Source organism: Patagioenas fasciata, chromosome 4, assembly GCF_037038585.1.
Source record: "Patagioenas fasciata isolate bPatFas1 chromosome 4, bPatFas1.hap1, whole genome shotgun sequence".
Taxonomy (NCBI): Eukaryota; Metazoa; Chordata; class Aves; order Columbiformes; family Columbidae; genus Patagioenas; species Patagioenas fasciata.
In genome coordinates, this window is record NC_092523.1 from 1,015,041 (window position 1) to 1,042,377 (window position 27,337).

The window sequence follows — 27,337 nt, forward strand, 5'->3', positions numbered from 1 at the left end:
TTTGCCCCATTGCAGAGAGCGGCGGAAAGGAGCGCACCGGGAGGGGGGAGCTCCTCGGGCCCCCCGGCCTGGGAAACCGCTCCGGAGCAGGAGCCGGTGCCGGCATCGGAGCGGCCCGGGGCGGGGACTGCGCCTGCCGGGAGCGGCCGTGGCAGAGCAGGGGGATTTCGGGGTTCTGTCCATCCCGGGGAGGTGTTGGGGTAACCCCGGTAGAAGCGGAGACCCTCGGGCTACCGGGCTGCGGGGCACGGTGGGGAAGAGGCCCGGAGCCGCCCCGGCCGGCCTGGAGGGGCGCGGGCAGCGCGGTGTGGGGGCGGGCAGAGCCTAGCTGAGGCCGGGCTATTTCTTTATTCCTTTCCATCTCGGCTGGCCCTTCTCCGCCGAGGCGGGGGTCCCCGTGGGTGACCCCCCCGAGCAGAGGGCACCCCCCGGCCCTGCCTGGCCCTGCCTGGCGCTGCCGCCGCGCTGCCCGCACTCCCGGGGCCGGGTAGCGGCCGCCGAGGGGCTCTTTGTTTACCAATCGGTATCACGGACCGAGAGAGCAGGAAATTGCGTCTGTGCCGGGCCGTTAATTTTAAATCGCTCTTTTTCCTCCCACCGCCTCTCCCCGAGCCGCTCCCCGCCGACCCGGGGGCTCGGCCGCCCGCTCCCGGCTCCGGCAGCGGCCGGGGATGCGCAGAGGAGCGCGGCGGCCGGGGGAGGGCCGGGCCGGAGAAATAAGGGCCCCCATCTTCTTCCCCGGTCCCACCCCCGGCCGCTTCCTCCGCAGCTCCCTCCCCTCGGCCTTCGCTTCCCCTCCGCTCCCCCCATAAAATTATCATCGCGCCCGCTCCTTTCCCCATCTCCCGGTATTGATTTCCCTGCACGCGAATCCCAGCGCAGCGCGGCGAGCCCGGGCACCGGCGGCTCCTCCGCCCGCTCCCGCCGCTGCCGCCCGCCTCCCCGCCGGGACCGGGACCGGCTCTCCATGGAAGGGCAGCGGCGGCGGCCGGAGCGCCTGAAGTTTGCCCGGAGCGAGGTGCCGCGGGAGACGGAGCTGGGGAGGGCGCGGGGTGGGGGGGAGAAATGGGGAGGGGGACGCTCAGCAGCCTGTCAAAGTTTTTAACTCCTTTTTACACCCCCACTTTGTACCCTCTCGGGACGCCCCGACAGGTCCCCCCACCCCGGGTACCACCCCCGGCCGGTGGAGCGTACCGGAGCGGGGTGTGTTTTAAATGCCAAGCCCCCCCTCGGGGGTGGGAGAGGCAGAGGGTGACGGTCCCCGGCGGTCTCCAGCCATGGGGGTGAGCTGGGGCGCGGTGCCCCCGGCTCTGCCAGGGTACTGAGCCCCGGGGGGGGAACCGGGGAGGGGCGGGGAGGGGAAGGGGTCTGGGGAAGGTGGGGGGGGCTCCCCTCCCCCCCCCCGCCTAGTCTTGCCTCCTCTCTCCCTCTCTCTGTCTCTCTCTCTCCCTCCCGATGTTTGATCCCGCCGCGGCACCCGCAGGGATGAGCGATGGCGGGGCCGAGCCTGGAAGGAGCCCCGTGCTGCTGGCCGAGCCCGCGGCCACCGGGCGGGCCCGGGAGAAGGCACCGACCCGGGCGGAGCTGGAGAGCGCTCTGCGCGGCGGAGGAGGCGGCGGTGGCGGCCGTGGTGGCTTCAAGGACATCCCGGGAACGTCGGCGGTCAGCCCCGGCTCCTCCAAGGAGTGCGCCCCGGACAGCGAGAGCCCGTCGGGAGCCGGCGAGGCGGACTATTGCCGCCGCATCCTGGTGCGAGGTACGGGCAGGGTCCCCGGGCACCGCTTTCCCTTTTCCCCACCGGGGCACTTCCCGGTTGCGCTCGCCCCCACCGGCCAGGTCTCCGCTCCTCGCCCCGTGGCCGGCTGGCAGCGGGATAGGGCGCGCTCTCCCCCGCCGCCGCTTCCAGCGCATCCCCGGCCGATCCTGGGCTCCGGCCGGCTCTGGGCTCCGGCTTCTCAGCTCCGCCGCCGCGGCGGCTTCCCCCGGCTCCGCTCCGCACAGCGAGCACCGGGCCCGGTTCCCGATCGCGCTCCGCCGTGGGGCTCCCGGGAGCGGGGCCGGGAGCGCAGCCCGGCTCGCCGTGCGTGCCCGCCCCGGTTTGCGGCCGAGGGCCGAGCGGGGCTCCGGAGAAACAGCCGCGGGGCCACGGAGCCCCCGGACCGGCTGGGCACAGCCGGGGGGACGCGCGGGCAGCGGGAGAGGGGTGAAAACATCAGCTTTGGTTTTAAAGCGTTGTCGCAGGAAAGAAGCGTCACGGAGCGGCGGCGAGTTAGGGGCTTCTTTTTGCTTTTTTTTTTTCTTTTTTATTTTCCCGGTGTTTACGGTATCTCTCTCACGGTGCGGGGCTGGGGGGACGCGCGGGGTCGGCCCGGGCTCGGCGGGACTCGGAGCCGGCGCATCCCTTCCCGCCGCCCGCGCTCAGCCCACGGCCGGCCCGGGGCTCGCCGGGACCAGCCTGGCTTGTGCTGAACCCCCAAAGTTTTGGACTGCCTGGGCAGGGATGCGGCAGGGGAGCAGGTGCCGAGCGCTCCCCGGTTCCCGGGGCAGCGGTGCGGCTCCATCCCAGGGATGCTCAATGTCCCCCGCCATCCTCCGCCGCTCCCCAAGCCGCAGCCCGGTGAAGCTCCGCGGCCGCTCGGTGAGCAGGGCCGAGGCCGCTCGGCCTTTGCTCGGCCTCATAGCCCGAGCGGGGACCGGAGCCGCGGCCTCGGCTCTGCCGTGTCCTCCCTCCCTCGTTGCTGCCCGGTGGCGGTGGGGCCTGAGCCGGGCACGGCTCGTTCGCCATGAGCAGGGCCTGGCACAGCACGGCTCGGCTCGGCTCGGGCATCCCGGCCTGCCCGCAGGCTCGGGAGCGGTTGGCGGCCGGCTTGCAAACAGCCCAGCCGCCCATCGAAGCCTCTTTCCCGGCTGTCGCGGTAGGTTCCTATCGCCGACAGTCCGGCTGCCGCAGCCCGAGCCCTTCCCCGTCGCCCCGGGCACCTCGGCGGGGGTGCGGGCAGCGCTCGGGAGCCGGGCCCAGGGTCTCGCTCGGGGTGTCCCCGTGTCCTCGGTGGTCGCCAAGGCCGAGCCCGGCTGCCGCAGACCCTGCCGAGGTCAGACCGGGGTCAGGCCTGTCCTCTCCCCGGGCTCGGCCTGCCCGGGGCTGCCCCGACGGGCCCGGGGCGGCGAGCGGACCGGGGCTCTGTCCCCAACCCCGGGCCAGGGTCCCCGCTTCTCCCGGCCCCGGGGACCATCGCCCCGGAGCGCCCGGTCTCACCATCTTGCTGCAGCCGCCACGGCGCGGACAAAATGGTGGCGGGGAGAAACACCGCAAATCAACGGGAACAGATCCGAAAGGAAGCGGGGGGACATGGCGGGGACACCCGGGCTGCGGGGACACCCGGGCTGCGCGGACACCCGGGCTGCGGGGACACGGACCCAGCGGCTCCCAGCCCTCCCCCGGCCGGGGTCCTGCTCCCGGGGAATGGCGTTCGGTGCCAAGCACCGGCCGGCACTAGGGCAGAGCCTCCAGGTTGATTTTTCCGCAAAGTGGGGTTTTACACATTTTTTCTTTATTTTTTAAAATATATTTTCAAATCTTTCCAGTTTCCGCCCAGGCGCGGGGTGAGCGGCAGCGGGGGCCGCACAGGGACCGCTCGCCCCCGCCTCGCTGGCCGCCCCCAACTCGTGTCCCCGCATCCGGGTGGGTATTTCCAGCCGTGCTCCACCATTTTTGGGTTCTCTCCGCAGCAGGGCACGGGGGGGTTGTGCCTTCCCGGGGCAAGGGCCGCATGAACCGCCCCCGTCTTCCCCTTCCAGCCCCAGCCCCACCGCAGCGCTCCGGCCCGGCCCCGCTGATCGCCCGCGGTGCCTTTGGTGGGGACGGGGCTCTCGGGGGAGCCTCCCCCGGGGCGGGAGCCCCTTGGGAAGCGGCGGGGTCCCCCTGCCCTGGGACGGCCGGGAGCGGAGCGGGGTTTCCCAGCCGGGTGCTCCCCCGGGGGCTCGGCCGGGCTCAGGCCACTTACCGGTACCGGGGACCAGGTGGGACGGAGCCTCCAGCCGCCGCGACGGGCCGGCTTTGCCCGCAGAGGTGGCCCCGGCCACCCGGCCGTCCCCGTCGCGTCGAGGCGGCCGCGCTGGCGGGTGCCCTTGGCCGCGGGCACGGCCGGGGGTGCAACCCGGCGGCGGATCGGTCCTTAGCGGGGATTAACGGGACAAAGAGTCGCAGCGGCGGCCGGGCCGGGCCGGGCCGGACCCGCTGCAGCGGGGGGGCTTCGGCCCCAGGGACGGCTGGAATTGGGGGGAGAAAGCAGATCCTGGGGTGCTCACCCCGCTTCCCGGTCCCCTGCGAGGGGCCGTGTCTGGGGGGTGAAGGTGGGATGTGGGGAGCTCTGGAGGGACCTCAGTGCTGTTCGGGGTGCACTGAGAAGGTCTGTGGTTTCCTGTGCCCCCCAGGTGTACCCCGAGGTGCGTGTGCCACCATGGGCTCACCAGCGCCTGGCATGGGGAGGGACGGGTGTATGCGTTTGGGGCTGTCAGAGCGCGTGTGCACCCCAGAAATGCCCTGGCAGCCATGTCGGTGCGGAAACCCCGTACACAGGGCTGCGCGTGGGGTGTCCCTGGGCGTGCGGGGGCATCGGTGTGTGCCGGGCTCTGCCGCGTGTGTTGTTGTGCAGGTTGTGTCTGCTGGGTGGTGTGGGGCTGGAAAACCGCTGTTCTCCAGCTCGGGGGGTCCGTACGCCAAGCTGCTGCCTGCTCGCCTTCCCTCCTGCTCCCTGGCCATGTCTGCCTGACCTGCCTTGTCCTATTTAGCTGCTAAAGCAGAAGAGAGATTGACCCCTTTGGCATCAGATCTTTTTTGGGGTGTTTCAGTCCCAGCCCTGGTCCTGGATGAGCTGCCATCAGCTGTAGCCCAGTCCCCACAATCAGAACCTGTCACCAAGGCCCTGCTGGGTGCTGGAAAACCCTCGGGCAGGACCTGGTGGGTGTTGGAGTCTGGGATCCAGCGGCTGATGGGGGAAGCTCTTGGGAGGGGGTTCCTCAGGCAGGGTGGTGTTGTGCCTCTCCTGGCATGGGGGGGATGGCTTTGGGCCCCCCAAAACTCCCATGGGCGGGCAGCGGGGCAGGTGTGTGCGTGCAATAGGGCTGGGCTGAGGGGCTTTACCCGAGCTGGCACCACGGGCTTTGCCCCCTTCCCATCCCTCGGGTGCCGTGCCCAGCCCGCTCCGCCGCCCCACGCCCCAGCTGCTGGGGGGAATAGCAATAACTGATGCCCACGGTTAGCTGTGCGGAGCGGCAGGGGCGGAGGGGCAGACGCTCGCAGCTGCGGCTGGGAAGCACCAGCGTCTCTGTTCGCCGCTCCTCGCTGGCAGCCCCGCTGCTGTTGTGGCGGGGGAACCGCGGTGTGGGCACGGGCGTGGGGACGTGGTGTGGGCATCATCCCCGCAAACGCTCCTTCCCTGGCAAAATGGTTCCCCGGCCGGCGTCCCCATCCCAGCAGCGATACCCTACCAGAGCTTCCTCCAGCCCTGTTCATTTCCCACAGCCCCGTGCCCACCCGTGGAGTTTGGGGGTGCGGATCAGAGCCCACCGGAGCCTCTCCCACCCTGGGTCCCCCTGTACCTCCCACAGTGCCGGCACAGGCTGGGACGGCACCTTTGCCATGTGCTGTAACGTAGTGCTGGGAAACCAGCTTTGGGAATTGGGGTTCCTCTCCCAGGTCTGTGCTTGTCCCCATGCCAGCTCTGCCACCCCATGCCAGCTCCATCACCCCTTCCCAGGCTGCTCCTCGCTATTTTCCCCCTTCTTCCTCCAGCAATTTTATTATCCTTTCATGCATAAATCAGGCAGAAAGGGAGAACAACCTTACCCAGCCAGGACTGCAGGGAACCTAGGGTTCCTCCGGCCCGGGGGCTGCTCGCCCAGTGTGGCTTGTGTGGCGGCTTTTATTGAACTCCTATGGCAGGTTCGTACCAGGAGCTCTGTGGCCAGGGCTCACCCACACTGGGCTCCCACTGGTGTTCCTGGTGCTTCAGGCACCCCACGGCGTGCAAGGGACAAACGTGGGAGCTAAACCCTCCGGATTTGGTCTCCCCACCTCAAGCCATGGGCAGTGCTAGGCCCGGCTTTGTAAAACCCGCTGGCCTGAGCAGCTCGGGGTGCCCGGCGCCTCCCAAACCTGGCCTTGAACAGGGAACTGCCCCAAAGCGCGAGCTGCTGCTCTCCGAGATGTTCCTGCAGCAACAATAACTCTGGGAAGAAGGGAGTTGTAACAGCGATAACATTTTTGCAGTATTCCCAAGGAAGGATAGAAACCAGAAATAAGATATATTTTTAATTAAAAATCCGTTTACTTTGAACTCTTCCTCAGTTTGCACCGGCTTTTGCTTCTGGCTTTCGGGATCTATTATTTCTGTGCTTAAACACTCTGTTTTTTTATTACTATTTATCTCTTTAAAAAGAAAATAATCAATTTTTATGAAGACCTGTTCCCGTCTATGAACTTGCGGCGTTTGGGGACAGAGGGGCCAGCTGTGGGACGCTGCCTCTTTTAACCATGGCTTGTTATTCCTGCAATGAGCGCAGACGTTTCCATCAGCCGGATGGTGCAGCCGGTGTTTAATGCAGCTCCTCCTGCCCAGTGATGTCCCTTTTGCACTGGTGCCCCCACCCCGTTCCCTCCCCGTTTTCCCACCTCGGAGCTGTTTTTCTGACCCCCCTTCTCCCCGCAGATGCCAAAGGGACGATCCGGGAGATCGTGCTGCCCAAGGGGCTGGACCTGGACCGGCCCAAGCGCACCCGCACGTCCTTCACGGCGGAGCAGCTCTACCGCCTGGAGCTGGAGTTCCAGCGCTGCCAGTACGTGGTGGGCAGGGAGCGCACGGAGCTAGCGCGCCAGCTCAACCTCTCTGAGACACAGGTAAGGCGCTTGCTGGCCCCTCCGCCGTGGGGACATCCCCGTGACACTGCGGCGAGGCCACGCGCAGCCCCGTGGGGACAAGTGTGATACCCAGAAAGTGGGGCTGGGGGTGGGCGAAAGCAGGCGCTGAGCTGAGCCCACGGTCCCAAACCCAATGTGGGGGTGCTGGCCGGTGTTTTGAGGGGAAGCCGGGGGGAGCGTGCGTGGTGCTGTGGACAGAGGGTTTCCAGCCCCCCTTTCTCTGGAGCCGAAGGAGCATTAGGGTTTATGTCAGGGTTTAGGGTTAGGTTAGGCTTACGGTAGGTTTAGGGTTAGAAGGGCTGAGTGACATCCCTGAGTGGGGTCTGTAGGGACCCCCCGGCCGCTGTGCTGCTCCCCCATGGGCAGCATCCCCGGGAGGGGCCGGCAGAGCGGGGAAAAGAGCAGGAGGGGGGTGTCAGTGGGGACCCCAGGAGGGTGTCAATGGGGACCCCGGGAAGGTGTCAGCAGGGATCCCAGGAGGGTGTCAATGGGGACCCCAGGAGGGTGTCAGTGGGGACCCCAGGAGGGTGTCAGTGGGGACCCAAGGTCCTGACAGCATCACCCACAGCGCAGGGTGGGCTCAAGGGGCCGGGCATTGCTGTGGGTGCTGCTGGGATGGGGCTGTGTGTGAGCTGGACCGATCCCGCACCCGCCGCTCCCCCGTTCCGCACCCTCCCTGTGGTGGCAGTGCCCCTGGGGACTGTCCCTGCGGCCCCCGAGCTGTGACGAGGCCCGGGCACCTCGTCCCCGTCCCCCGCGGTCGGGTCCGTCCCAACCGGGGCTGTGCTGTCGGGAGGGATTTGGCCCGGTTCTGTCCAGTGGGGCTTGCGCGGGCCGGGGGAGCGGAGGTGGGAGAGCTGGCCTGGTGGTTGGAGCTGGTGTTGGCGTCTGCTGAGCCCAAAAGTGCATCTGCTCGGGTTGCGATGGTCTTGAAAATTTCTGCGGAAATAGTAGTAATAATAACATTAATGAAGAGCGCCATGCAGAACAGCACAGCTGGGAGCTGCAGGAGTGACTCTGCTAGCCCAGGTTGCCCCTTCTCCGGCCATTTTGGGGATAGCCACGTGGTTTTATCAAGTCAGATAGGAGATAACTGCAGGTTTTCCAAATGCCTTGCAGAACAAACCTGTCCCGCTGTCCGCGGCCAGGCCCCAGGCTCCCTCACCTGCTCTGGTTTTGGGGAGACCCTGTTGCTCCGTGGGGCTTCGGCGATCGCTGCGTCGGGGAGCAGAGCTACAAAAATAGCAGCTCTTGCTCCTTTTGGTGGCAGAACGGGGTTTTTCAGTAAGGAGCAGGTTTCTGGCAGGATCCGTGCATGGAGGCGCTGGCACGGCTGTGCCGCAGCAAAGCACCCGGGGGGCTGCACAGGGTCCCCTGCCCAGGGTCCCCACCAAAGCCCTGGTGCCGGTGTCACCTCCGCGGAGCCAGGAGGGACACGGGTGGGCTCGGCCGTGCTGTGGTGGGCAGAGCCCTGGCACGGGCGGGCGGCTGTGCCGAGCGGGTACCGGCTGCCGCGGGGACCCTGCGGACCCCTGTCCCCTTATTTACCATCCGCTTGGTGCCTCGTTGCTGCCTTCATCTCTCTGCGAGAAAATTCACACCCTGTAGGCCACGGCTGTCTCTTCTCCTCTTCTCTCCTCCCTCCCGCATCCTCTTTTTCCCATCTCTCTCCTTCGCCTCTGTCTTTTCCAATCCCTTCCTCCGCTGTTCACAGCATTTCCTTCCCTGCAGCGAGCTCCTGCTTGGCCCTCCCCGGTTCCCACCACCTCCCGTCCCCCCCGGCCGCCGTGCCTGGGGACAGCGGTGCCAGGCTCGTCCCACCCCACTGCTCCATTCCCGGGGTGCAGGTCCCCTTGGGATGCGGTTTCAGGCTCTGCACGCTCCAGCATCACCTCCCGCCCCAGTTTCCCTGGTCGTTGCGGGACTGGGGTGAGCGCAGGGTTTTCCAAGGCCCCTTCAATGGGGAGGGTGTCACACAGAGCAGGGGACGTGGCCCAGAGATGGGACAGGTCACCACCAGCCACCCCTGTCCCTTGGGGCTCTGCCGCGTCCATCAGCTCAGGGACAAACCCAACGTTTGCAACAATCGGAGCGTTTTGGGTACTTCTGGGGGTTTTCCTCCTGCGTTACCCAGGATTCAGGGCGGTTCATGGTATAATTGTTCCATTTCACATTTCGTTGCCGTTTCCCCAACCAGCAGCATCTCGTGGCTCTTTCTCGGTTGACATTTGCGCCGTGCTGGTGGTTGGGATGCTGGGCGGATCCTTTCTGTCCCCTCATGGAATAATATCCTGGTTTCAGGGTTAGAAACCCCCCGCACTGGCTGCCCCCCACTTTGCTCTCGGCCGGGACCCCCAGGTACCACAGGACCTGGCACGGGGGACACGAGCAGAGCGGGGACACGGGGGAAGGAGCCACCGAGGAGGGATTTTTGTGCCTGTGAGTGTTCGGGGGGGGGAAGTGATTCATCTGGGCTCCTCCGCGAGGAGCGAGTGGTGCGAGCAGCGTGACGAGATAGGAAGAGACACGATGTCACCGCGGCTGGAGAGCTGCAGCCGAGCGGCCCCGTGAGTGGGGCCGCGGATCAGGCTGCGCCCCCGAGAAATCCCCACGGAGGAAAAAAGAGAAAAAAGCAGAAAAAGCACCTTTTTTAGCCACTTATTTTACTTCCCTGGCATCCGATCTGGCTTTTTGGCAGCGGTAAAGACACGTACCTGTTCTGCCGCGCTGGGAGCCGCTCGGGCTCCGGCGCAGTGCCATTTGTGCTTTTTCTAATTAACCCCTGGATATGGTTAGCCTTAAGTGAGTTTAATTAGCCCTGTAGAATGTTTCCATTAGCTCGTCAAGCAGCGGCCTGGAGATGTGGGCGCACCCGGCGCCGTGTCCCAGGTGAGCTCCATGTCCCTGCGCCGGCTCCCCCGGCAGCGCGGCCCAAAGCTTTGGGGAAAAAGTGCCCCTTTTTGGTGTCATTAAGGGATGGAAAACGGGCTGTGAGGCAGAAGGACCCCGGGGGGATGGCGGAGGGAGGATAATTCCCACAAATCCCACGAGAGGAGGGAGATGCGGGATGGGCTGGCCAAGGGGATTTGCTTTCTGGGTCAGGAGTTCAATGCCAGGCTCAGGTTCAAGTGACCCGGGGTCTTTGCCAGCTCTTCCCACCCCATTAGAGCGAGGACAGAGAGGTGACACTCACGGTGAACAAGGGCTCCTTTTGAGGGCTGGGCACCCAGGAGGTCAGGACAGGGCTGGTTGTTTCAGACCGTAGAATCACAGAATCATTTTGGTTGGAAAAGCCCCTCAAGCTCATGGAGTCCACCCGTAACCCACCCTGTCCCTGCCCCATGTCCTGAGAACCTCCTGTCCGTCTGTCCAGCCCTCCAGGGCTGGTGACTCCAGCACTGCCCTGGGCAGCCTGTTCCAATGCCCCACAGCCCTTTGGGGAAGAAATTGTTCCCAGATCCAACCTCAACCTCCCCTGGGCAACTTGAGGCCGTTTCCTCTGCTCCTGGCGCTTGTTCCTGGGGAGCAGAGCCCGACCCCCCTGGCTCCAAGCTCCTTTCAGGCAGTTCAGAGATCAGAAGGTCTCCCCTCAGCTCCTGTTCTCCAGCTGAACCCCCCAGGTCCCTCAACCGCTCCATCACACTTGTGCTCCAGCCCCTCACCAGCTCCGTTCTCTTCTCTCCACTCACTAAAAAGAGCTTTTCTCCAAGAAACCTTTGTCGGAAATTGCTTTTCCAGACCATGCAGAAAATCTAGATGTCATATCCAAGTAGTTTCTTTTCTGAGGAGGCATCCACCCACCTGCCCCTCCATCTGCCCGTCCATCCATCTGTGCATCCATCCATCCATCCATGTGTCCATCCATCCATCCATGCATCCATCCATGCGTCCATCCATCCTTCCATCCATGCGTCCATCATGCTTTGCTGTGCATAGGAAAACAGTCTCTCAGACGTTCTGTGGTCCCTGTTGCCTCCACGCAGCCGCTCTGGAGCCATGGCCGGTTTGTGCGGTGGGCGACCCCCTTCCCACCTCCCATGGGTGGTGCCCAGCAGGCAATGTCTTCTCCCTTCTGCTCGGGGGAGCTGCAGCTCCACATGCTCGGTGCCCCATTGGGGTCCCCCATCCTCATGCAGCCCAGTTTGAGGGGTGCTGCTCCCAACTGAGTGCCCCTGTCGGTCCCCTGGGCCACTTCTGGTGGAGCTTTAACTTTAACCTCATTGGTTCCTGCTGAACCAACCTGGTTGAATTAGGTTTTCCTGGGGTACTGGGTCTGATCCGTCTCCTTAAGGGACCTGGGGAGCTCTGGGGACATGGGGACAGCAGGAGATGGGGACAGACAGGTAGCTGGGGAAGGGCATCTTGTCCAACCATGGTAGCTTGCTCCTGCTGCTCAAAACTTGGGTGGCAGTGAGGGACCTGCCGCTATGTTCAGGGCCTTCCCACGTCATCCTGTGTGATCCCGTATTTAATGACCCCAGATTGGACCCAGATGCTGAAGGTATCCATACAGCACTTAGAACCGTGGAACAGTTTGGACCAGAAGGGACCTTCAAAGGTCACCCTTGGCCTGGAAAGCTGGGGGTCCAGGCCCCGTGGTGGGAGGTGGCCAACTAGAGATGCCCAAGGTGACCTTGGAAGGAACCGAGCATCTCCGGTGGCTTCTGGGTCCCCTTCCCACGTGCCACTCGTGTCAGAACACACTTATGGAGTAAACCTGCTCACATGGACAAGCTAATCCTGTCCCTCCCCGTGGCGGGGGCACGTGGTGGGGTTTACCCGGCAGCCGGGGGGGCCTGGGCTGGTGGCAATAAATCTGCGTGAGAAGCGGGTCCTGGCGGCGGCAGGACCAGGCTGGCACCGCCCGGCCCGGCGCTCGCCCGCCCCCAAACTCGCTGCTTGGGGCACCTCCACAGTTCCCCAGGCTCAGGTTGGCACTGGGGCAAAATGGCGACTGGAAGTAGATGTGGAATAATTAATGACAGTTTTGGAGAAGTGTGTGGAAAATGGGAGGAAACACCATATCTGTGTGGGTACTTCCCACTGCATCCCGGAGCTGCGGGAGGGGACGTGACCATGGGGACACCGCTGTCCCCCCGCTGCCCAAACCAGGTGCCAATGGCTCTGCCGTAGGTGACACCGCCTGGGTGCTGGGGCCGTGTGGAGAACGTCCCTGTTGGGGATGTCCTATGGCAGCATTTCTGGCACCCCAATAAATGGGGGGATCACCTTCAGCCTTTGCCGCGGCTCCCAGCAGACAGGGGTTTGTCTCTGCGCGATTGCAGGGTGCTGGAGGGTGCTCCCTCCGGGACATCTGGCTCTGGAGCCACCAGGCTGGACGGTGGAGGACACGTCACCCCACCAGCCCCATCTCTCCCGGCTCCTTCGTCTCCTTTCCATTGGCAAAGGGAGATTCCCTGCTGTGGAGCAGCAGATATCCTGAATTCTGAGCAAAGGCAGAGGGTCAGCGGTGGGGCTGGGGGCTGCCTGGGGCCGGACACCTCGCCTGTCCCCAGGATGCTGGCTGGGCTGGAAGGGTGTCCCCAAGGGTGTCTGTGCTGGGCCGTGGCACAGGATTTGCGGTGGGTGGCCCAGCTGGGGTGGCCCCAGGCGCTGTTGGGGTGCAGAGGGGCTGAAGGAGACCCCAAGGGCTGAGTCCATCCCCCTCAGCACCGTCTCCCCGTTCCTGCCACGGCTGGGAAAAGCCAGCTGGGCCGTGCAGCCGCCATCGCGCCGTTACGAAACCTCCGGCCGAGGCAGCTTTGGGCAGCGAGCCCGCCAGCTTACACAACACCGGGAACCGGGCCTGCGTCGAGCCCCCACCTGCCCGGCCCCGGCGGCTCTGCGGCCCACGGGACGGCGGGAGGAGGAGGAGGACGAAGGGTGTCAGGGTGCCGTGGGGAGATGGCGGAGCAGCCGGTCGGCTCCCACCGTCCCCCGTGCCGCGGCGGGTGTTCGCTGATGGCGGCGGGGAGCTAATCCTGGCGAGGAAAATGGCCTCGGCCAGGCTATGAATAGTCCGGCATGGCCGGCGTGCCGGGGGTGTGCGCAGCGTGGGACGTGTGACCGTGTGGGACGTGTGACCATGTGGGACGTGTGACCGTGTGGGATGTGTGACAGTGTGGGATGTGTGACGGCACCGGGTCAACCCTGGGGCACGGCTGCCAAATCATAAACACCATTGGAAACCGGTATCGTACCCCCAGCCCTGCCCGGGTGGGTGTTGGGGGTCAGGGCTCCTGCCTGGCGATGCCCATGGGTGCCCCTGCAGACAATGGGGACCCTCCTGGCCAGGGATGTCGAGGCGCTTGGGTGTTTTGGGGGCTGTGGGGACACTGGTGTGACGGAGCGTGTGTGCTGGTGCAGTTGGGGTTTAATGAACAGACGTGCTGTGCTGGGCTGGATAGAAATGGGGGTTTCGGGCTCCCGGGGGCAAACCGCGGTCACTCAGGAGCGACATCCCACCGCTGCTCAGCCGTGAGCCGGCAAAACGCTTTGGGTGGGTGCCAGGTGGTATGAAAATGAGCCGAGGAGAGGGAGGGCAGTGCCCGGTCCCCAGCTGGCCAGCGTGGCCATGTCCTGCCCTGGAGGGGACGGCTCGGGGCAACGTGCGCGGCTGAAGGAGCCGAGCAGGGCACAGCCAGGTGGTTACGGGACCGAAACGCTCGGCCAGCCCCCCGTGTCACCCAGTGTTGTGGGGCGGTGGGCTGTCCCTCCCCGGGGAGCTCAGCCTGCCGGTGACGGGGCTCCGATGGGAGTAACCGCCTGGAAATGATTCGTTTTGTGGCCGGAGGTGTCGGAGGGCGGCGGCCGGAGCAGCTGCGGCCACCGCCGGGCCGGCACAGCCGCGGGAAGGGGCTGGGGAGGAGAAGCCCGGGCTGAGGCGCATCCCAAGTTCATGGGGACCGAACCCCCGGTGCGCTCGGTCCCGGCGCCGCCGCGGCGCCGATCGCCGTGGAGAAACCAGGAGTGGAGCTGGCTGGCCCTGCTGCGGCCGCGGGCTGCGGCAGCGGTGACGCCGTGTCCCCACCGCCCTGTTCGTTCCCTTCCCCGCAGCACCGGGGGGGTCGGCAGGTCCCTGTTCAGGGAACGTGACCCCATGGGGGTGCTGAGGGGTAGGGGGTCTGTTTGAGCACACGCGTGTGCACAGAACCTGCGACATTTGCAACCCGGGGTATGGTTTAAAGCGCTAGGCAGGGGACGGGGAGAGCAGGCAGAGGGAGGGGGCGGCTCGGTGTCTGCGTGTCCGTCCTGATGCTTGGACAGACGGACGGACGGCGCCTCTGCAGAACACCCCCGCAGCGGCGTTCCGAGCCGCCGGGATGCTCGCTGACATTTGGAGTGGGTGTCCCCTTGCGAGGTGACACCGAAGCTCTCCGGCTTTCCTCCCAGGCGCGGAGCGGTGACGGTGCCCGTGGTGTGTGGGGAGGGAGGGGGCTACGGGGGGCGTGCCGGGGGCCCTGGGGATGGATCCTCCCCCGGTGGAGGGGATTTCCAGCGGCAGAGAGAACCCCAGCGGGTGGAGAAACTGTGGGTATGTGTCTGTGACCCTCAGCAGCTCATTTGGGTGCATAGGAGGCACTGGGGGGGCGTGTGTGTGTGCATTTAAAATCAAATAAACAATAAAAAATAAAGCAATATAAAACCGAATAATAAAATAAAAATAATAGAATAGATAAAATATTAAAATAATAGAATATATAAAAGAAAAGAAAATATAATGTAAATATATAAAAATAGTAGAATAGGAATAGAACAAACTAAAAGTGAAATAAATAAATAAAATAAAAGTGAAATAAAATAAAATAAAAAAAAATAAAATAGAATAAAATAAAATAAAATAAAATGAAATAAAATGAAATAAACCAAAACAAGGTGGGCCAGCCAGGGGGCTGCAGGGGCCGTCCGAGGGTCCGTGGTTTCCGTGGCCCTGTGGACACCCCCGCAGTAAAAGGCGCTCGGAGCGGAGGGAATTGCAATATCACCTTCCCGGTGGCCACCGGGGCTGTTTCTGGGCTTGCTCCTCTCCTTGGAGAGCTCGTTAGGTGTTAGGGCATCGTTAGTTTGGTGCTTTTGTGCAGGCAGGGGGATGGACCAGGGGAGAGCTTTTTTGGGAAAACAGAGAAATATAAATATTTATATAATAATATATAGATTTATAACATATATATACAATATATAAAAATATATCCACCCTCCACGTCCCACTGCAGAACTGCTGGCCCCGCTGAGGTGCTCTCCCGGCGGTTTGGGATTTGTATGTTGGGATTTTCTTCCCTTTACTCCCTGTACATGGGAATGTGACGGGAGTCACGTAGAGTCACGTAGTCACGTAGTCACGTAGAGTCACGTAGAGTCACGCAGAGTCACGTAGAGTCATGTAGAGTCACGCAGAGTCACGCAGAGTCACGTAGAGTCATGTAGAGTCACGTAGAGTCACGCAGAGTCACGTAGAGTCATGTAGAGTCACGTAGAGTCATGTAGAGTCACGTAGAGTCACGCAGAGTCACGTAGAGTCATGTAGAGTCACGCAGAGTCACGCAGAGTCACGTAGAGTCATGTAGAGTCACGCAGAGTCACGCAGAGTCACGTAGAGTCATGTAGAGTCACGCAGAGTCACGCAGAGTCATGTAGAGTCACACAGAGTGATGTAGAGTCACACAGAGTGATGTAGAGTCACGTAGAGTCATGTAGAGTCACACAGAGTGATGTAGAGTCACGCAGAGTCATGTAGCCTGTGATGGATGAACTTACCACCCACGCTGCCCATGCTGCCAGGTGACAGAAGGGGACAGGGCGAGAGGCTCCGAAGGGCCATGGGGAAGGTGATTTGGGACGGACACCAGCTGGTTTTCACACCATGCACTGGGAAGCATCTCCTGAGATGACCAGGCAGCAAATTTTAACCTTCCAAGCTGCTTTTTCACCCAATATGCACTTGAGGCTTCATACTCTTGGTCACTGCTGGCTGGACACCACGTCCGGCCTCTTCAAGGACTGACTTTGGTCCAAGGAGGAGGGAGCTTCATCTTCTGATGTGATGAAACGTCTTTTCCAGCCAAAATGATTCTGTGGTTCTGTGAAAAGAGCGATGGAAAGAAAGTTTTGCAGCCGTGGGTGGGCTGGTGAGGTGTTGGTGGTGTTTCGTTGTATGCTGAGAACGGTTGTAATGAGTCCTGAAGGCTCTGGGTGACTCTGCTGGTCTGGACAGACCTGTCAGGGCACGGGGGTTGTCTCCTTCCCTTGCTGCTGGTTGTTATTGCGGGTTATGCCATGGTAGCACCCATAGGTTCTAGAGGAGGTGGGGAGCCCCCATGCTGCAGCCCCCTGTCCCTGGTGGGCACACACGGCTGGTGGCTGTTCTGGTGCACAGATCTGAGACCTCTGCCCTCCATTTTTTATGGAAACATCCAACCCAGGACAGAGCAGGTTTTCCTGCCCAATTTTCACACTGCAGGACCTGGAGCAGTCATCTGCTTCTGAGCTCCGACGAACTCGAGAGGCAGATGGTCCTGTGTGATCAGCTCCTAGGACTTTCCTCCAGACTGGTTCACCCAGGTCGTTTCTCACATTAAAACTCCTCACGCTCACTGTGATGATGAGCACGCTCCTGCCCCAGGAACAGCCCTCCAGGAGCACCCTCCTGCCCCAGGAACAGTCCTCCAGGAGCACCCTCCTGCCCCAGGAACAGTCCTCCAGGAGCCGCTCTCTACGTAGAATCACAGATGGTTTGGGTTGGAGGGACCTTCCCAGCTCTCCAGTCCCCCCTGCCATGAGCAGGGACATCTTCACCGGCTCAGGTTGCTCAGCCTGGCCTGGGATGTCTCCAGGGATGGTTCATCCACCACCTCTCTGGGTACCTGCCCAGGCTCTCACCACCCTCAGGCCAGCAATTTCTTCCTCATTTCTCGTCTGAATCTCCTTCCTTTAGTTTAAACCATCACCCCTTGTCCTGTCACAACAAGCCCTGCTCAAAAGCCTGTCCCCATCTTCCTTACCATGAGATCCCTGCAGCTGGTCGCTCACCTCATGGTGAAGTGGCCACCAGACCTGGTCACAGCGACTGGTTAAACGTCCAGCACCAGGTTCCTTCTCCAAACACGCAGATTTACAAATCTGCAGGTCGTGCTTCTCCTCATACCTTTAGCATCGTGCTGTTTGTCGCACAGTCTCCCCGGGCTTTCAGAGCCATCTCCGTACGACTTGTCTCCTCCCCGTCCTCAGAGAGTCATCGTCCTTTGCTGCTGAACGCATGACCTCTCACGTCCTGCTTTCCAGTCACATCCACATCCACGTCCTTGTCTATGTGGCTGCATCCAGGCTCTCCCTGATCGGTCTGGCACGTGCGGTCCCAGGTCCCACAGCCCCTGGCATGGGACTGGTGGTCACCGGGAACCGTGGGCTCCTCCTGGGACTTCTCCAAGGCACAGTGGGACTTGTCCTGCCAGCCCTGTGCTCCCCAGCCAGCTGTCCCAGCTGTCCCCAGAGTGACACAGCTGGGGATCACAGAGTCACAGAGCCATCCAGTGTCCTGGGTTGGAAGGGACCCACAAGGATCATCGAGTCCAGCTCCTATAACTCCATCATAGGTGTCTGTAGCTGCTCAGCGTTTCCAGCCCATAATTCCACGGGATGTTCTCCCAAGGATAAAGCGGGATGTCAGCTACTCCGATACCGTTATTGGGTGGAGCTCCCAACTCACCGGGTGGATCCATGGGGATAAACACCCTTCTGTGCACCACAAGTCTTGCAAACAAAAGCCAAGTGAAATAGTTAATAACTTGGTCCCCAAAGAAAAGCTCCATTCTAAAATATGTCTGAGCGAGTCGTCACACCCATTTTGCTCTGAATCTCAGACACAGACTGTCGAGAAAGGCTGGAAATTACTCACCAAGCTTACAGAGATTAATCCCAGCAAATTTCAGAGGCATTCTGATATATGTTCCCGTTCATCACCACGGCACGGGCATGCAGCAGTGCACCCAGTAGCTTGGAGCAAGATGAAAGCTGCTCTTTTAGAGCAGGAAATGAAGCCAATCTCATCAACCCTGGCAAAGCACTCGCTGTGGTGGTGGGTGGGAGTTGTGATGGAAACCAGAGGAAAAGCCAGCGCGAGAACTTGGAGCATGGAGGAGAAACTGTGATTGAGGGGAGATGGTGGAGCTTGTGGGATGGAGGGTGTTGGTCTCTGCTCCCCAGGAACAAGCGCCAGGAGCAGAGGAAACGGCCTCAAGTTGCCCAGGGGAGGTTGAGGTTGGATCTGGGAACAATTCCTTCCCCAAAGGGCTGTGGGGCATTGGAACAGGCTGCCCAGGGCAGTGCTGGAGTCACCATCCCTGGAGGGCTGGACAGACGGACAGGAGGTTCTCAGGACACGGGGCAGTGCTGGGGTGGGTTATGGTTGGACTCCATGATCTCGAGGGTCTCTTCCAACTAAAATGATTTCATGACTCTATGATATTGCTGAAAGACGAAGGCTCAGGGCTGGAGGGAAATTACTCATGGCCTTGTCAAGGACTGCGTCTGGCTGAGCTTATTTACATCTCCAGTGTATGCAACTCAGGGCTTGATTGTAATGGGGGATGAAAAGGACATGGATCTCCTAATTAATGACAAGCTGTAGATGAACTTTAGCCATGACGGCAAACGTGATCCTGCTCGTCTGATTTGTCACCGGTGCGGGCGGGGAAGGGCTCACGTCAGTCTGTGAGGCGTGAGGGAACCGTATTTAGCGGAGCACATCCAGCCTGGGCCGCGGTGGTTGGGCAATGGGCACAGAGCGGGGCCGTGCGGTGGGTCAGTGGTGGGAGAACCTCCTGCAAAGGGGTCGGACACAGCAGGACAGCAGGCAGGGCTGCAGAAAGCTTCTGTCTGCACCAGCGAATGGAGATGCCATCATTGCTGGTGGCGTCAGGGAGCAGAGGGTGTCGAGCTGCTGGGATGGTGTCCCAGCAGGAGCGCTGGGAAGGAGGAACCCAACGGCTCCTCTTCCCCCAAGGACCGTGTTGCCACCTTCCCCAGCCGAACCCCGCGTCAGGAGGTTTGAGACCGGTGTCACCTCAACCCTTTTCTCCCTCTTGTCCTTCAGCGTTTCCCCTCGTGTCCCCCGTGGTGCAGAATGTGGTGTCAGCACCAGGAGCTCATGCACATCAATGTCCACTTCAGTTTTTATTGATCTATTTATTGGATTTGCCCATCTGGTTTGCTATTAATTGTTGGTATTCAGCGTCACGATTGATGCCCCTGGAAAGTTCCTCCCCAGCTGCCCATGAGCTCCCAGGAGAAGCAGCAGCACAGACCCAGTGTGGAACAAAAGCCAGGACACCCAGGAAAAATGAGGTCCGACGGGAATCGAACAGACCCCCTGACAAGGGCCCTTGGCTTTTACTGACCTGTGGTTGTTCTTCACAACCTGGAGAAGACAACCAGAACGTGAGAGCTGACCTCAGGGTACACCAGGGCTGAGGAGTTTCCCTCTAATGGTTGGACTCCGTGATCTTGAGGGTCTCTTCCAACCAAAATGATTCTATGATTCTGCTGGTGGCCAGTGGTGGAGGAGAAACCAATGGTCAGGATGTCAGGCGGTCCTGTACTTGCCATGTCTTTCCAACCACCAGCGTCTTTGGACTGGATGATCTCCAGAGGTCCCTTCCAACCCCAACCGTTCTGTGGTCTTTGGGAGTGCTCACCACCAGCAGGTAACCAGGTCATCACCTTAACCCATTGAATGTCCTGAGTTGGAAGGGACTCAAAAGGATCATGGAGTCCAACTCCTGCCCCCGCACAGGACACCCCGCAGTTCACACCGTGTGTCCGAGGGTGTTGGCCAATTGCCTCTTGAATATTGTCAAGCTTGGGGCTGTTCTCCTGCATTGTTTGAGTCTTTTCCTCAGCCCACCTGCATTTTGGCTTCCCGGGCACCCCATGGCAGGGACCGACACGCTCCGTGCTGCCCAAACCTCGTCCAAGCTGGTGAGCACACCTGATGCCTCCAGGTGCTGGTGTTAGGAGAACCCCAGACTCGCGGGGCCGTTCCCGTTCCCGCACCGGCTGAGGCGCAGGGTGGTGACACTGACCCAGGTGGTGGCTGAACCATCCCTGAGACATCCCAGGCCAGGCTGGATGGGCTCTGAGCAACCTGAGCTGGTGAGGATGTCCCTGTCATGGCAGGGGTGGCACTGGGGGGCTGGGAAGGTCCCTCCAACCCAAACCATTCTCTGTGCTGCAGCCTCCTCCTGCTGCATTAGGAGCTGTGCAGGGGCCGTCTGTGCCTCAGTTTCCCCTTCACTGAAACTCTTGTGCAGCTGGGGAGGGCCTCAGACCCACCGGCATCTCCAGGTACCTGGAGGTGATGCCATCGAACTGGGAGGGTGCAGACACCAGGGAGAGGGGCTGGGAGAGCTGGTGGTGGGTTCCCAGCCCTGGAGCCTCGACAGTGGGTTGAGATGGATGCTGGGCTGAAAGAACATGGTTTGGTCTGGGTTTGGGTTGAGGTTGGGATTAGGATTAGGGTTAGATGGATGCTGGGCTGCAGGAAACAAAATTTAGGCTGGGTTAGGATTAGGGCTATGGTTAGAGAAATACCGGTCTGAAGGAAGCAGGGTTTGGGTTGGGTTGGTTTTAGGGTTAGGTTTAGGATTACAGTTAGGGTCAGATGGACGCCGATCTGAAGGAAGCAGGGTTTGGGTTGGGCTAGGACTAGGATCAGGTGTAGAATTAGGATTAGGGTTAGACAGATGCCAGGCTGAAAAAAGAAGGGTTTGTGTCGGGTTGGGATTAATGTTAAGGTTAGGGTTAGGATTGGGTTAGATGGATACCGGGCTGAGGAAAGTAGGTTTGGTTTGGGTTGGGTTTGGGTCAGGATTAGGGTCAGATGGCCGCTGGACTGAAGGGCCCGTGCCCGGGGCACCTCACACCCACCCCCGAGGACAGAATGGTGCTGGTGGGTGTCTGGAGGTTCCGTGCTGCCCGCGTTGGCTGCGAGAGGGATGCTCGGGGCACCGGGGTGTGTGTTTCTCTCTGCAGTCCCACCAAACCTTCGTTAAGAGCTGGATAATGGTGCTGGATTGTGGGGTGTCCCCTCCGGCCCCCCATGTGTGGGGGGTTCTGTGCTGCCCAGAATTCAGCAACTCAAGGAGGTTCCCACCAGAAAAACTGGGGGGTTGCTGATTCCCCGGGACGGGGGACAACCCAGCCCTGCCCAAACCCGTCCCACTCGCCGTGGAGGGACCGGTGGGGACACTGGGGAGGGAACGTCATCCCTGGGCTGTGACGTGGGCTCAGCAGCCCTGGTGACAACGAGGGATCCAGGGTGCAGGGACAAGGCAGGGAGTGTGCTCAAGAGCTCCTCGCGGGCAGGGGGGTCGGACAGGGGCTGGCGGTGGCCCGTGGTCCCAGGAGGTTTCAGCTGTGGGACATTAGCTCATCCCTGTGGTCCTGGTGTCCCCTTGTCACCTGGGAGCTCGTTCCCGAGCATCCCCAGCTTCGCCCAGACTTTGGCTCTGCTGTGATGTCCCCAACACCTCCTCCGTCCCCACACGCCATTAGCTCTGCACTGTGGGTCTGTTTTACCGGGGGACGCGCGGGGACCGTGTCACGGGGACCTGTCCTGCCTGGGGGACTTCCCGGTGGCTCGGGTGGGTCCGACACCCACTGGCTCCGGAGCGGACAGGGACGAAGCCTGTGCTGATGTGCTGGGATTTATTCCCAGACGGTGTTCGACTCGTCCCCCCATCTGCCACGCTCTAATGCGAGTGTCTTCCCATCCGTCTCCTTCCCTCACCTCCGTCTCTGTCCGTCTGTCTGTCCCTCATGCCTCTCTCTGTCTGTCTCTCTGCCTCTCCTACCCCTCTGCTCTGCCAGGGAGGGATGGAAACGGGGGCTGCGGTTGAGGGTGCGGGGGCAGCCGCGGGTTGGGGACTGGGGACCACATCCCAGCTGGGTGAATCGGGTGCAGTTTTGGGGCTGGGGATCCCACGGGGCCCCAGCTGTTCACTGTGGGCATGGCCCCAGCTGGGTTTGGGCACAGGACCGGCTCTGTGCCCAGGGGTCCAGGGCCACCAGGAGCCACCCTGTCCCCTGACCGTAGCAGGGTCAGGGACCCCCCACCCTGCCCCGTGTCTTGGCCTGGCCAGGGAGGGGTTGGAGGTGGGGACACAAACTTGGGTTTGGTGACCGTCACAGAGAACCCAACGTGTCCCACAGCTCAGTGTCAGGGTGGCTCAGCCCCGGGCTCCTGGATCTGGGGTCCTGCCCTGGGCTCCCATCCCAGGGTCCTGCCCCAGCGTCCCATCCCTGGGTTCCCATCCTTGGAATCCCACCCCCAGGCTCTCATTCCTGGGATCTCATCCCTGGAATCCCGTCTCCAGAATCCTATTCCCAGGTTCCATCCCCAGGATCCCATTCCCGGGATCCATCCCTGGAGTCCCATCCCCAGAATCCCATTCTTTAGATCTCATCTCTGGGTTCCCATCCCCAGGATCCCGTCCCTGGGATCTCATCTCCCGGTTCCCGTCCCCGGGATCTCATCCCCGGATTCCCATCCCCAGGATCCCATCCCTGGCATCCATCCCCGGGTTCCCATCCCCAGGATCCCACCCCTGGGATCTCATCCCTGGGTTCCCACCCCCAGGATCCCATCCCTGGGTTTCCATCCCCAGGTTCCCATCCCCAGGATCCCATCCCCGGGATCTCATCTCCAGGTTCCCATCCCCAGTATCCCATCCCTGGCATCCATCCCCGGGTTCCCATCCCCAGGATCCCATCCCTGGGTTTCCATCCCCAGGTTCCTATTCCCAGGATCCCACCCCCAGGATCCCGTCCCCGGGTTCCCATCCCCAGGACCCCGTCCCCGGGCTGTGTTCCCGCTCCCTGCGGTGCCCGCAGGACTTGGCCGTTTCCCTGGCAGCGTGGTGGGGATGGGTCTCGCTTGGGTGTTTATTTAATACGTCTCTCTCCTGTCTCTCACTCTCTCCTGGCTCTCGCCTCTCTCTCCCTGCCCCCCCTGTGCTCTCGCCATCCGTGCCTCTCTGTCCCCGCCCCGTCCCCCTGCTCCCCCCAGGTCAAGGTCTGGTTCCAGAACCGGCGCACCAAGCAGAAGAAGGACCAGAGCAGGGACTCTGAGAAACGCTCCACCGCCACCTCCGAGTCCTTCGCCACCTGCAACATCCTCCGGCTGCTGGAGCAGGGCCGGCTCCTCTCCGTCCCGGCTCCCCCCAGCCTCCTGTCCCCCCCATCCAACCCCATCGCCAGCCCCACGGGACACGGCTCCGGCTTGGCCACCCCAGGCAGCACCTCCCCGGGGCTGGCCGGGGGGAGCAGCCCCCCAGCGCCGGGAGCCTTCAGCCTGCAGGTCCCTTCTCTCGCTTCCTCCTCCTCCTCGTCCCCCTCACCCCGGCTGCCGGCGCCCCCGCTGTGTTTCGGGGGGCCGCTCCTGGGCAGCCTGCACGACCTCCCGGGCACCTACGGACTGGGCACTTCTGCTTTTGAGCCTTACACGCGGCTGGAAAGGAAGGACAATTCTCTACCCAGCAAGAAGCCGAGCCCTTAAATCAAAATCAGTGTCAAAAGGTTTCCCCCGCCCCACCTTCCATCCCCTGCACCCCCACGCACCCCACACCCCGCACCGGGGTTGGATTTGGCAGGTGGGATGTGGAAGATGAGTTACTGTCCATCTGGGCGTGGGTGCAAGTGTGTACGCCTGGTCACCCCCCCGATACCCCGATACGGCCGTGGTGACACCCCCATACAGCTGTGGATGACGCCTTGATATGGACATGGATGACACCCCAATACAGCCGTGGATGACACCTTGATATGGCTATGATGACACTCTGATACAGCCATGGATGACACCCCAATGCAGACATGGATGACACCTCGATATGGCCATGGTGACACCCCGATACATCCCTGGGTGACACCCCGATACAGCTGTGATGACACTCCAATAAGGCCATGGATGACACCCCGATACAGCCATGATGACACTCGACAACTCCCAGCCCCAGGTCACACCTGGGGGGTGTCCCTGGGTGTCCCATGTCACCAACGCTGTCTCGTCCCTCACCGTCACCGCTGGATCTTCCAGGGCCACGTTCCCCCAGGTATCATTGAGGGTCTGGCAGCCGGTGCTGTGGTCTCGCTGGGAGAGGAGCAGCTCTGGGGGGACGTTGGACTGTCACCCCAGGGCTCATGGTGTTGGTGTCCTTGGGGAAGTGTCGTGCCTCAGTTTCCCCGCCTACCAAGGGCTTTGTGTTCTGGCAGAAGTTGTCTCAGAGCATCCCGGTGGCTGTGGGGTCCGGGTCCCCTCTGCTGGGGGGATGTGAGGTCTGGGGGGGATCCTTGGTGCTGGTGATGTCCCCAGCCCCCCATTCCAGTGGTCCCTGCACTCAGGAGCCATCCCCAGGCTCCTCCTGCAGAACCAAACCACTCTCCCACACCCCAGCTTGGTGCTGCCCACCCCCCAGCAAACCTTGGGGACACTGGAGGAGCCTCTGATCTCCCACCCCAGCATCCTGGTCCCTAAGGGTGACAATGGCTCCCTGGGGGACAGGATTCGGCCGCGGGTGTGTGGTGCTTCTCGGGCAGGGCATGGCGTGGGGACAGTGTCAGGGAGACCGGCGAGTGGCAAAAACGAGAAGGACATTGCGTGGGGTGGCTCTTCAGGAAAGGGACGGCGTGGTCCCCCCAGCATCTGCTGACATGGGGCTGTGCTGGGCAGAGCTGGGCCCTTCTGGGGTGTGAGCGTCACCTTGGCAGGATGCTGGTGGCATCACTGTGGCCAGGGTACCCTGTGGTGACATCACCTTAGCAGGACGTCCTGATGGCATCGCCTTGGCAGGATGCTCTGGTGGCATCACCATAGCAGGGTACCCTGTGGTGACATCGCCTTAGCAGGATGCTTGTGGCACCACCTTGGCAGGATGCTGGTGGCATCATCATGGCGGGACACCCTGTGGTGGCATCACCATAGCATGATGCTCTGTGGTGCCATCACCTTGGCAGGATGCTGGTGGCATCGCCATGGCAGGACACCCTGTGGTAGCATCACCATAGCATGATGCTGGTGGCATCACCATAGCATAATGCTCTGTGGGGCCATCACCATGGCAGGATGCTGGTGGCATCACCATAGCATGACGCTCTGTGGTGGCATCACCACGACAGGACACTGGTGGCATCACTATAGCATGATGCTCTGTGGTGGCATCACCATGGCAGGATGCTGGTGGCATCACCATAGCATGATGCTCTGTGGTGGCATCACCACGGCAGGACACTGGTGGCCCAGCCCTGGCAGGCCACCCTGCAGGGACATCGCTGTGGCAGGGTTGGGTTGATGCCCTGAGCCCCCTCCCAGCCCCCAGGAGCTGCCATGGGGCTCACCCCCATAAATGCCCCCCAAACCGTGGGGCTCCTGCATCCTCCTGCTGCCCTTCAATGTGTCACAGTGACAATGAGCACCGAGCACCCCCTGCGGGGACACAGCCGCTGGCCCGCATGCTCCCAGGACTTCTGCAGGGAAATATTTAAAATAAATGATTTTATGAAAAGGTTTGGGTGATTTTTTATTTTACCTTGAAATCAAGCGTTTCTATGGAATAGTATTTATTGATCACCTCGCATCTGGAGCACTTTACGGGAGCGAGCCCTCAGCTCTGCGGAGCTGGGGACGGGTCGGCACCCCACGGCCGCAGGTGGGGAAACCGAGGCAGGACACGGGGTGGCCTGGGGACGCAGAGCGCAGGGCCAGGTCTCGGTGACGGTGACGAGCTCCCCTCTCCTGGCCCGGCTCACACCACACTGGCTGCCAACACCTCTCCCGACACGTGGGATTTGCCGGATCCTGCCGGTGCCCTGGGCTGCCCAGACCCCGACACCCCATGGCGTGTTTGACTGCGGCTGCGGGATTTCGACAGGACAGAGCCCTTCTCCCTTCCCTCGATCACTTAATTTATATTTATATCGCCGTTCTTCGTCCTTCCCTGGTCTGCAAACGTGGTATTGAAAGGCAGCGAGCGGAGACGAGCGCAGCTGGGATGCTGTTCCCCCCAGCCCCACCGGGACGGGGGGTCCTGCCTGGAAACCCCCCCGGGACTGGTTTTGCTTCGGTTTTCCCTCTTTCCCCCAGAGCAGCTGAATCACGGGAGCTTCCCGAGGTCACCGGACCCCGGTTCCTCCCAACCTGGGCTCACTGGGAGGAGCCCTGGCCCAGTGCGATGGAGCAGTGAGACCCTCGCGCCTCCCCAGGCGGAGCGGCTTTGGGGGCATTTCAGAGAAAACAAGGCCCCGTTTTATTTTTGAAGGAGCCCCCAAAGCCTGGGATTTTGAGGGGTCCCTGGTGTGTTCTCCGAGCCCAGGGCATCCTCGTGGGTCTCCTGCATCCTCCTCCCGTTGCTCAGCAGCTGGAGGGGTGGAAATGGAGGCAGGGGAGCCATGAGCTGCCCTTTCTGCAAATTCAAACCAAAATGCTGTGTTCACAAAGACCCCAAAAGTGACCCAAAGCTGCCTTTCCAGAGTCTCCTCCCCCAGGGTGAGCAGCCCCAGCGACGCTGTCCCGGGGGTGCGGGAGGTCGCTCGCCCCCACTCCGCTTGCCTCCAGCAGCTGCTCCTGACTTGTACATTGGAAAAAAGGATAAAGAAAAGTACTGGATGTAAAACTTTAACAAATACTGTGGTTTCTTATGGTTTCTAATGGTAAATAAAAGTTATGTCCTGCCTCCTGCCTCCTCCATTGCCTTTGGCAGCTGCGGCGGAGCCGCTCTCGACCCCGGCTCTACTGGTACCAGTAACCTTGTGTGGGTGGCTTTGCTGGGCTGGGGGGATTTTGGAGCACATTGTCGCCTGCTCTGCCTGAGCTCTGTGCTCTGTCAGAGCCCCCCAAGCATGTGTGTGCAGAGATACATCCAGTACAGCCTATCTGGCACCCACCCGTCCCCAATGTTGGGGACCAACTCTCACCCCCGACATGACCCCCTGTCCCCAGCCCTGCGGAGTGTGGGGGATGCAGACCCCTGTACCCATAACCCCACTGTACCCCAAACTATTCCCACCCTCCCCTGTCCCTAACCACAGCATCACAGGATCATTTCGGTTGGAAAAGCCCTGGGCAGCCATAACCCAGCCCTGTCCCTGCCCCATGTCCTGAGAACCTCCTGTCCGTCTGTCCAGCCCTCCAGGGATGGTGACTCCAGCACTGCCCTGGGCAGCCTGTTCCAATGCCCCACAGCCCTTTGGGGAAGAAATTGTTCCTAAATCCAACCTCAGCCTCCCCTGGGCAACTTGAGGCCGTTTCCTCTGCTCCTGGCGCTTGTTCCTGGGGAGCAGAGCCCGACCCCCCTGGCTCCAAGCTCCTTTCAGGCAGTTCAGAGATCAGAAGGTCTCCCCTCAGCTCCTGTTCTCCAGCTGAACCCCCCA

The 27,337-nt window shown here is 61.8% G+C and overlaps 1 protein-coding gene across 4 annotated transcripts; it reads left to right on the forward strand.

The window, feature by feature from the left end:
* Window positions 1-590: 590 nt before the first annotated feature.
* VAX2 (ventral anterior homeobox 2) lies at window positions 591-26,640 on the forward strand. Of its 4 annotated transcripts, none has more exons than XM_065837858.2 (4): window positions 591-1,018; window positions 1,484-1,756; window positions 6,711-6,837; window positions 22,980-26,640. In XM_065837858.2, exons 2-4 carry the CDS (start codon window positions 1,486-1,488, stop codon window positions 23,578-23,580), a joined length of 999 nt encoding a protein of 332 aa, XP_065693930.2. In that variant the 5' UTR covers window positions 591-1,018; window positions 1,484-1,485; the 3' UTR covers window positions 23,581-26,640. The 4 variants fall into 4 exon arrangements, with proteins under 4 accessions (XP_065693930.2, XP_071664509.1, XP_065693931.1 ...); XM_071808408.1 differs by lacking the exon at window positions 591-1,018 and adding an exon at window positions 1,042-1,283; XM_065837859.2 differs by lacking the exon at window positions 591-1,018 and having other exon boundaries at window positions 1,405-1,756; window positions 6,711-6,898.
* Window positions 26,641-27,337: the final 697 nt, after the last annotated feature.

Coding starts and splice junctions, on each gene's coding strand:
- VAX2 (XM_071808408.1), top strand. CDS start 1,066: ATGGGGAGGGGGACGCTCAGCAGCCTGTCAAAGTTTTTAACTCCTTTT. Junction 1,284..1,483: donor GGCGGTCTCCAGCCATGGGG/GTGAGCTGGGGC, acceptor CGGCACCCGCAG/GGATGAGCGATGGCGGGGCC. Junction 6,838..22,979: donor CTGGAGTTCCAGCGCTGCCA/GTACGTGGTGGG, acceptor TGCTCCCCCCAG/GTCAAGGTCTGGTTCCAGAA.